The 11,206-nt window shown below is 51.4% G+C and overlaps 1 protein-coding gene across 1 annotated transcript in view; it reads right to left on the bottom strand.

Annotated features, from left to right (window-relative positions):
• Window positions 1-5,422: 5,422 nt before the first annotated feature.
• The window catches only part of LOC130379009 (usherin-like), a gene marked incomplete at its 5' end in the record, with an annotated part of 17,562 nt that continues 11,778 nt past the window's right edge, over window positions 5,423-11,206 (bottom strand). The window contains one exon of the mRNA XM_056585586.1: window positions 5,423-5,485. Coding sequence (XP_056441561.1) covers window positions 5,423-5,485 — 63 coding nt within the window. The remainder of the gene's footprint in view (window positions 5,486-11,206) is intronic.

The following is an 11,206-nucleotide window of genomic DNA, read 5'->3' as shown; positions in this document are numbered from 1 at the left end:
TGAGAGAGAGAGAGAAGAGAGACAGAGAGAGAGAGAGAGAGAGAGAGAGAGAGAGAGAGAGAGAATCAAATGTGGGTAGAGGGAATTTAGTTAAACGAGGGAGTAAAAGTTCCCCGGCAGGAGAGGAGAAAAAAAGGAAAGAGGGAGAGAAAAGGGAGATTAAGTGAGAGAAGGAGATCTCTCTATCTTAAAAGCCAGTGAAATATGTGGGGCATGTGGCCTATAAACCAGTTAACATATGCACATTGTCAATAGCAGCATCTGGCACCAGTGGCTTTTATAGGAGCACTGAGACCCAGCAGAACGCCTCTAGATGGCAATACAGCCAAACGCTTTACTACTGAAACACAGCGCATTAATGACCAGTGGTACACACACGCACGCACACACACACACAGGCACACACACACATACAGACACACACACTACCACACGTTAACGCACACACACACACACACACACACACACACACACACACACACACACACACAGTAACATACGCACACACACACACACACACACACACTACCACACGTTAACGCACGCACACACACACACACACACACACACACACACAGTAACATACGCACACACACACACACACACACAGTAACAGACGCGCACACACACAGACACAAATACACAAAAACACACACTAACTCACCAACACGTACACAGACATAGGCTACACAAGCACACACACGCAAAAACCGTTGAATGCATCCACAGAGACACTAGAATCAAAAGCTTTAACACTTAGAGACATTTTAACTGCATGTACACACGTGCACAACGCGCGCGTTTGCACAGTTGCGCCGATCAAATATTTGAACACTAAAAAACATGGCACGCAACTAAATGTGGCACGAGCCCCCTTTACTACTTTGTGTTGTTTATAACGCACACAAACACCCACAACGCACACAGACACCATCATAATTAGCAGTGTCTCGTTAAATACCGATGTGAGAATCCATTTAGCCACATTGGTTTTCAAGTAAAGCTTGACAGACTGTGGACATTCATTGCAAATGAGCTGTTTGTGTTTCCATGTGGCGGTTGGGTTACAGCTGTTCCTTCATTATTAAAAGACAGTGATTTAAGGGACCGCGGGTTCCCGTTTGGCTCCGTGTTCCCCGTCAGGAACGCTCACCCGTTTGAGGGATTGAACCCGGGAACGACGAGGAAAGAGAATCTACCGTCACAGCGTTGATTTTGGTATTATGTTAAAGATAACAACGAACCAATAAAGGTTTTCATTCCAAAACCTTGCCCTTTTAAGGACATCGTGCCACATTGGTACACTAAATGGTAAATGGACGGCATTTATGCTGCGCTTTCTAACCAGTGGCCACTCAAAGTGCTTTACGATACTGCCTAACATTCACCCATTCATGCACACATTCACACAACGACGGCGGAGTCAGCCACGCAGGGTAACAGCCAGCTGGTCAGGAGCAGTCAGGGTGAGGCGTCTCGCTCAGGGACACCTCGACACTCAGCTAGGAGGAACCGGGGATCGAACTAGCAACCTTCCGGTTACCAGCCAACCCGCTCTACCTCCTGAGCCCCCCCCCCCCAGAGAGCCCACTAGAGCCACTGGAGAGCGTATGAGTGCTGGTTTGAATCTAAAAACGGGAGGTTGGGGGTTTCTACATTTGAGCTGGGGTGTGCGTATCACTATGGGCTCCTCGGGACTAGAGAGGAATGCCGTTCCTGAACCCTGTCAGTTTGGTTAAACAATATGAATCGCTCCAATATAAAATGTTGGATATCAAAGGAAATAGATGTCACATCTGTGCGTGGGTGTGCGTGTGTGTGTGTGTGTGTGTGTGTGTGTGTGTGTGTGTGTGTGTGTGTGCGTTCGGATTAGACTCAGGAATATGCATTCAGCAGAGTGATCAAAGCCAACAGTTAATCATGGCCGGGGCAAATGAACAGGGGGACCAGCAGACGATTAAATGAATATACAAAAACAAAAGAGAGAGGAGGGGGGGGGGGGGGGGGGGGGGGACGCCTCGCGTTAAATCAGCACAAGAATGAAGCACGCAAAGAAAAAGAGTGATTAAAAAAAAACGAGATTTAAGAGCAGAGAAAGGAACACAAAGAGGAGCGGGAGGGAGGCGCGGGGAGAGTGAGGGGTCTTTGCTCATTTAAACATTAAAGGACCCTCAGATCTTACATGGCTCAACACGACTTAGCGTCGGCGGGAATGAGAGCAATCTAGTCAATCTGTTATTCCCCCATTCCCTCCGTCCACTCCTTCTGTCTCCTCGCGAGGTGAAGTGGGCTGTGACAAGCCTTCCCGGCGCTGTGTGTGTGTGTGTGTGAGTGTGTGTGCGCGTGTGTGTGTGTGCAACGAATGATAATAAAATATAAAACTATTTGTACTATTGAATTTAGGTTCCTATTTGTAATATTATCGTTAGTATCAATGCATGCAGCCGCACCAGCTTGTTCCGCTGGTGTGTATGGCTATGTGTGTGTGAGTTTGCATGCGTGTGAGTGCGCGCACGTGCATGTGTGTGTGTCTTTGAGTGTGTGTGTGTGTGTGTGTGTGTGATATCCAGGTGGACAGGCCTGGTGTGGCCAGGGGACAGTGTGTGATACTAATTAAGAATAACCATGTGTATTTGTCAGAAGAATTATGCTGATGATCTCACGGAGGCCCGGAACCAGGCCCAGCAGAGAGGGGGGGGGGGGGGGGGGGGCACAGAGACCCAACAACATTAGCATATGGCCGAGACACACACACACACACACACACACACACACACACACACACACACACACACACACACACACACACACACACACACACACACACACACACACACACACACACACACCTGCACACGCACTCAAACACGACAAGCGGAGAGTACCACGCCAGAGAGAGAGGAGAATAAAAACTAATGAGTTAATTAAGGCCGAATTGGGTCCAGAATGGTCCATTACGGTGACAGCCCAGTCCCTCAATGAACGTCCAATTCGGACGGCGCTCTGCGTCTCCTGCTCCGGGTTCTCTCCTCTTCATTCTGCGGCGTGCCCCGGCGACTCCAGCAGCCTATTGCAGTCTATTAGCGCGCGCCGCGGCGCCCTGCAGCGGGCGGCGGCGGCGGCGGTGGCGCCCGTTCCCTGGGAGGGCAGTAATTGTTTTCTGGGCTTTCTGAGGTGAGCGCCACACACTGCTCCGCCTCTTCTGCATGCCAAGCTCCGGGCCCGCCCCGTGGCTCAGTGCGGGGGGGTTGTGTGTGTGTGTGTGTGTGTGTGTGTGTGTGTGTGTGTGTGTGTGTGTGCTCGTGTTTGTTTAATTCAGTTCCGCTGGTACAATTGCCCTGCATCTGTTTGTAAATGCCCTGCATGTGTGTGTGTCTTACTTTTTCAGTTTGACTGTTGTGAGACACACAAACACACACACACACACACACACACACACACACACACACACACACACACACACACACACACACACACACACACACACACACACACACACACACACACACACACTGTGACACCAACTCATCGCCACCCACCCCCCCCCACTCCCCCCCTCACACACACACACACACACACACACACAGAAACACCTCCGAGGGTCTGGAGCCGCCAAAAACAATCATGGCTGCCAGTGTGAAGTGCTCGTGGCCATTCAGGGCCTCTGCTGTGACCCGTCTCCTCTGTGCCTAATGGCCCCGCGTCCCCCCACCACCAACACACTGCAGTCTGCGTCCCCCCACCACCAACACACTGCCACAGACTGCAGTCTGCGTCCCCCCACCACCAACACACTGCAGACTGCGTCCCCCCACCACCAACACACTGCAGTCTGCGTCCCCCCACCACCAACACACAGTCACAGACTGCAGACTGCGTCCCCCCACCACCAACACACAGCCACAGACTGCAGTCTGCGTCCCCCCACCACCAACACACAGTCACAGACTGCAGTCTGCGTCCCCCCGCCACCAACACACAGTCACAGACTGCAGTCTGCGTCCCCCCGCCACCAACACACTGCCACAGACTGCAGTCTGCGTCCCCCCGCCACCAACACACAGCCACAGACTGCAGTCTGCGTCCCCCCGCCACCAACACACAGCCACAGACTGGACTCCGCGGATCTGCAGGAGGTCCGGTTAAAATGCACATTCCCTTTTCAACGGCACTGAATTAATTGCGTTTGTATTTGTGGACGGGTTGGGTGTGTTTATACATGCATGCACACGGCGATGCGTGCGTATGTATGCGAGCGGGGGTCTGTGTCGGTATTTACATATATATTACAGTTGACCCCTCGCTAAATCTAACGGCGCAATAAGCGATAATTCCGGGAACCTCAATCAGATCATTCATAACGCGGGGCGTCTTGGCGGACGGATGGACCGCGTGCATCCCTTCTCAGCAGGGGTCAGCCCGCATGCAGAAACACAATGAGCAACACCGGGCTCCCCAGGAGCTCTGCTGGTAGCTCCCCAAGCCATCATCGGGACATACAACCTCTTCTGTGGGTTGCTCCACAGTATTCACTCTGTTTTTGTCTTTCCTCTCCCGAACAGGCTGATGGTAGATGGACTGCATTTATACGGCGCTTTTCTAACCAGTGGCCGCTCAAAGCGCTTTACAACACTGCCTAACATTCACCCATTCATGAACACTTTCACACACCGACGGCGGAGTCAGCCACGCAGGGCGACGGCCAGCTCGTCGGGAGCAGTCAGGGTGAGGTGACACCTCAACACAATTAGGGGATGGAACTAGTAACCTTCTGCTTACCAGTTAACCGCTCTACCTCCTGAGCCACATGCCGCCCTTCCACCGTCTACATGAAGACAAGACAGCTGGGACACGGAGTTCAACAGAGTCTGGACTCTCCTCAGTTGTCGGAAGTGAATCACCTGAACTGCTTCGCTGTAGTGGGAGGACCCTGCTGAATGTGTAAGGTGTCAGGCCGGAAGCCCCAGCTCCTAAAACGTCGCTGCAAGGTGAACACACGCATGATTCCCTTCCAGTCCAGAGACGAGCTGGTCAGATATATAGGTTACATCACGACTCTGAATGAGACCAGACACAAGTCAGGACACTCTCTGTGCCAATGTCGCTGCGCAGTAAAACGGGGGCATGGAAGACATTAAATGAGATGACACAATTATGTCAAGTTATTTTTCATGCTGCTCTATTTAAATGTAGGCAGGGGCGAGTATATATTAGGACCAAAGGTGGGTGGGATGCCCTGTTGAATTTTTGTTCGCATTACCAACCAACTTCCCGACATACACACACACACACACACAAACCAGACACACACACACACACACAACCATTCACACACACACAAACACTTTGCATTCCTCTAGAGCGAGGGTCTATCATGTCAAGGCCGCGGTACTAAACACCCATTTAGGACAAGTGCCGACCACTAGAGCAGGAGACGCGGCCTCTTCAGCTGCAGAGCCACAATAACACCCAGCCCATCATTACCCTGAGAGGAGGAGAGGGAGAAGATCACGAGAGGAGACGGAGTAGGACTGGGAGCTAAAGGAATAGGAGTCAAGGGAGAAAGGAAGGAAGGAATAGGAAGGAAGAAAGGTGATGGGAGGTGATGGGGGAGGGGGTGAGAATGTCCTGCATAGCAGATTTAACTGGTCAAATGCGCTGTAAATATGACCTTATTCATGCATAATATCCAAAAGTTAAGGTTAGTAGCGTACGACCAGGAGAGTGATTCAAGTCAGGTTGGGAGGGTGGCCGCCTGATTATTTTGCTGTTTATGCCGAGTGCTGAGAGTCCTCCAATCAGAGCTCAAGATCTTTAACCAAGGGGTCCAATAGGCCGACGGCCCGGCACACTCTCCTTCCCACACTCCTTATCGCCGGCGGGCCTCTCACACACTCCTGTCCTCTGCTCGCGGCGCACTCATCGTAGCTCACCCTCCTCTCGTCCTGCTCTCCGTCCCCTCAGCCGGCCGTCTCCACCTCCTCTCCACCTCCTCCTGGTGCCCCCCGACTGAACGCCATCGACACGGCCCAAGGGCACCGCTGCCCCCCCCCCCCCGCCCCCAAGGCTCTCAGCGAGGGGCTTCAGAGGAGAGAGGAGGGAGGAGGGAGAGGAGAGAGGAGACGACCGGGAGAGGAGGGAGGAGAGAGGAGACGACCGGGGAGGAGAGAGGAGAGAGGAGGGAGGAGACGACCGGGAGAGGAGAGAGGAGAGAGGAGAGAGGAGACGACCGGGGAGGAGAGAGGAGAGAGGAGGGAGGAGACGACCGGGAGAGGAGAGAGGAGAGAGGAGAGAGGAGAGAGGAGACGACCGGGAGAGGAGAGAGGAGAGAGGAGACGACCGGGGAGGAGAGAGGAGAGAGGAGGGAGGAGACGACCAGGAGAGGAGAGAGGAGAGAGGAGAGAGGAGAGAGGAGAGAGGAGACGACCGGGAGAGGAGAGAGGAGAGAGGAGAGAGGAGAGAGGAGAGAGGAGAGGACCGGGAGAGGAGAGAGGAGAGAGGAGAGAGGAGGGAGGAGGGAGGAGGGAGGAGAGCACCCGAAGAGGTTCACAGAGGTAAGAACAGGTCCAGTCTAGCTCCACGGGTAGAGCGGACGGTTAACTCCCCGGGGGCGGGGCACCCAGGGGTGGGGGGTTGACCCTGCCAGGGTGGGGCACCCAACGCTGAACCCCCCCAGCCTTGGGGTCCCCCCAGCGTCCCTCATGCTGAGAACATAACCGCTCTACACGGTCTGTATGTGCACAACCACACACCTGAGGCCGTGTGGTCCTTCAGGCACATGAGGCCCAGAGACATGAGGGGCTGAGTGCCCTCCTATCAACATGGTATGGACACGCTGGTACACTTCTCTCTATCTTTCTCACTCTTTCTAAAGTGCCCTGTCTTTATCACTTTTTATTCATCCATCCATCCACCTCCCCACCCCTCTCTTTCTTTCTCCCTCCTCCTGCCTCCCTACCCTCCCCCTTTCCCTCCCTCCCCTCTCCCACCCTCCTCCCTCCTTTCCTCTCTCCCTCCCCTCTCCCACCCTCTTCCTTCCTTCCCTCTCTCCCTCCCCTCTCCCCTCTTCCCTCCCTCCCCTCTCCCACCCTCCTCCCTCCTTCTCTCCCTCCCCTCCTCTCCTCCCCCCCTCCCTACCCTCTCCCACCCACCTCCCTCCCTCCCTCCCCTCTCCTCTCCCCCTCCCTCCCTCCCCCGTCTCTTTTCCTGGAGTATTTTTTAAACAATGTGTCCTTCATGTACGGTTGGTTACAGGGCGTACAGAAGGACATCATTAGCGCTGGTGGTTAAGCTGTAATTTACACCATTACCGAGGTAGGGGCCATTTTTATTGCCTAGTAAATTCCAGCTCTGAAATATTTAGACCATATGGCTCAATTTGTGTAATAACCTTAATTTCCAAGCACCCTTCAGCTCCCTCCGACGCCGGCTGTTGCTGGCGGATGGCAGAGTGGAGCGTGCACACGTATGTGTTCGCTGGTGTAGGGATGCACACACACACGCACACATACATTTACACACGCATTTGCAAGCACACAGACATTCATACACACATATACACGCACACGCAGGCACGCACACGCATCGACTCTCTGAACATCTTCATACACACATATGCATATAAAACACAAACACACACACACTCTCTCTCTGCACATCTTCATAAACGAAAACGCACACACACACACCGGCCTCTCTCTGAACATCTTCCTACACACGTATGTATATAAAACACAAACGCACACATCCGTTTGTACATGTGTACATGTGTGTACATGTGCATCTCGTGGTCTGAACATGCGCAGCCCCCCGCCACTTCCCTGCCTGTGTGTGTGTGTGTGTGTGTGTGTGTGTGTGTGTGTGTGTGTGTGTGTGTGTGTGTGTGTGTGTGTGTGTGTGTGTGTGTGTGTGTGTGTGTGCGTGCGTGTGCGCGCGGCGTCCAGATTAATAGGGTGTCAGCTTGTGTTTGGGTGAGGGAACGCCAGGCGTCCGCCAGATGGTTCTCAGGGATGATGACTGTCAGGGGTCCTGGTCTGATCAATGGGATGTATTAATACACAGCGCACACACACACACACACACACACACTGCACAGCGCGCGCACACACACACTGCACAGCGCGCGCACACACACACACACACACACACACACACACACACACTATACACAGCACACACACACACACACACACCAACATACACTCACACATTATACATATGCAGACACACACACTATTTACACACCTTCAGGTGCACACACTTTGTGTACACACACACATACACACACTAACTTATACACTCACTTGTACACACACGTTGTGTATAACCACACTCGCATAGTTTACACACACACACACACACACACACACACTCGTGCGCATGTTTAACTGATTTGTGTTTCAACAAATATTCACATAAAAGGCATGTAAGCACGAGACGTACACAAGCTCATAGGCTGAGGTAATGTGCAGCACGAATATGAATTCACACACACACACACACACACACACACACACACACACACACACACACACACACACACACACACACACACACACACACACACACACACACACACACACACATGCATGCTCACACATGCACACATGATCTCTCTTCACTGGGGCTCCCAGGGGCGAGAACGTAACATCTGGAAGAGCCAATGGGGGTTGGACGGAGGGGGAGGGGAGGGAGGAGCGGGGGAGAATAGAAGAAACGAGGGGGGAGGGAGGGAGGGAGGGAGGGAGGGAGGGAGGGAGAGAGGGAGACGACAGTCGGACACGGACCAGTCCGAAGAGAGCGGGATGGGGAGAGAAGATGAGAGAGACATAAATGGTAGCACTGAAGCAACGATGAAATGAGAGGATATTATGTGTGAGTGTTTGTGTTTGTGTGTGCGTGTGCGTGTGTGTGTGTGACATGAGATGAGTACAGGGATGCTGGGATGAAACTAGAGAAGGAGACAGAGAGAGAAAGGGCAGAGAAAGAGCCACCATGACAGAGAGAGACAGAGGGAGAGAGTTCCTCTTCACCTGTCGTTGCGTGGGGCTCCTTACGTCTGGATTAATGCAGATCCTCATAAAGCCAACTGAACGGTCTGAAGGGGACGGTTTGGCTAAGGCAGGTAAACAGCCTCACCTGACCTGAACCCTCGTCATTAAACCTCCAAGTGAAGCAGGTTTGTTCACACTGGAAGGGACGGTGGAGGACGGCCAGAACGTTCCGGGTTTGATCCCCCATATCTACTTCTCAATAACTTGCAGCGGAAATCACTCACAAAAAGTCTATTAAGAACTTGGCCTTATTTCATTTGCATTAGCCAATTTTATATTTATTTTGTTATGGATTTTGGAGTAAATAGCACTAACAACATTTTTTTTTACGTGAAACCAAATTGCCTCTGAAATATTGGATGTTAAAAGAAAACTTCAGGATTTTTCAACCCGGACCCAAGCTTCAGAAGATTCTGGGTCTACGCGACTAATGCAAACAATTTGTTTTTTAGATTTGGTGGAGTAACCATGTTGGTGATAGCACCGCATCAATGTATGCCCTCTAAAAGTGCTTGTTTTAACCACTTACAGGCTCAGATTATATTCGAACAGATGCCTACATAGAAACACAACTTGTTTCTTTCCCTTTAACTTGATCCCGCTCAGTTTGTTATTCAGTCCAACCAACTCTCTCTCCAGGAGAAGTCCTGCTCTGATTGTGAAATGGTGAACAGGTCGAGATGTTGGAGGAGGAGAAACGTGGAAATGTGAGTGAGAGCTGGAAAGGTTCTGCAACAACTCGTCAACGAGATTGAAAAGCGTAACGACTGCTTGAGCGTGAACAGACCGGGGTCGAGATAAAGGTAAATAAACATTTGTTAATTCTCTGTAGGGATCTTTTCCATAATGTTAGAATATAATCTGAGTCTGTCAGTAGCAAAGAGCTGCAATTTTATACATTTACGGGGGGTGTGAATGTAGGTTCTGCAGGGTTCTCAAAACTGGACCAATTCAAAGAAACGTTGTCTGTATCCGTCCTTTAGAACCCAAACAGGGTCCTGGCTGGAGGTTCTCCTTCAAGAAGAGCAAAAGGTGACAAAAATAAGAATTTATAAAGTTTGCTACTTATTAATTACTCATCTGTCTGTTTGATTTGTGTTCAAGCACGGCATTCTAAACCACTGGGAACTGGGACTGGGGACTGGGAAGAGTGTTGGTTTTTTACCATGAAGCCTGTCAACCCCTCTGGCTCTTGGCCTCCTAGGGGAGGCGATAAAGGTGTGAGGAAACAATGAAGGTGAGAGGGTGAGAGAGAGGAGTGAGGAGACAGGGCGATGGAGAGATAGGGGGAGAGTTGGAACAGATACCCGCTAACGAGAGAAAACCCAGATGACAGGAGTGTGTGAATAATTAGGATTTCACTCAGATAGGATAAGGCATAAACTATGTGTACCGGTGTGTGTGTGTGTGTGTGTGTGCGTGTGCGTGTGCATGTGCGTGTGTTTGTGTGTGCGTGTGTGCGTGTGTGTGCGTGTGTGCGTGCCAGAGGAACATGGGGTTCTAACAGGGCGGACCGCCTGCGTTCCGTACCCTCATTCCGTCCGATTGCCATGACGACCCCATTAATCAGCCAAGCTGGCATGAAACGGGGCGCTCAGCCCAGCCTGGGACACACACACACACACACACACACACACACACACACACACACACACACACACACACACACACACACACACACACACACACACACACACACACACACACCCACACCCACACACACACACACCACAAATACTAAAAACAACTAAAAGACCACGAATAATAATCATAATATAAAAAATACAAATAAAAACACTTTGTTTTTACACAATTTTTTCCCTTTAAAAATAAATAAAAGTAAACGCGACCACAGGTTTCAAATGTATGACAGGGGAATGAAAGAGAAGGGAAGGGCGGGGGTCGAGTATGACAGCGTACAGGCATGATACTACTGACTAATAAATACAGGTATTACAATTAAATAGAGAGTGTCTCAGTGGATCTGCGTCCTGACAGCAGCAGACGAACAAAGCCCCAGAGATGAGCGTGTGAGAGGGAGAAGAACAGTCCCAGAGATGAGTGTGTGAGAGAGAAGAACAGCCCCAGAGATGAGCGTGTGAGAGAGAAGAACAGCCCCAGAGATGAGCGTGTGAGAGAGAAGAACAGTCCCA

This window comes from Gadus chalcogrammus, unplaced genomic scaffold, assembly GCF_026213295.1.
Source record: "Gadus chalcogrammus isolate NIFS_2021 unplaced genomic scaffold, NIFS_Gcha_1.0 GACHA146, whole genome shotgun sequence".
Classification (NCBI taxonomy): Eukaryota; Metazoa; Chordata; class Actinopteri; order Gadiformes; family Gadidae; genus Gadus; species Gadus chalcogrammus.
Note: the sequence above shows the minus strand (reverse complement) of the source record. Positions and strands in the feature narration are given on the sequence as shown.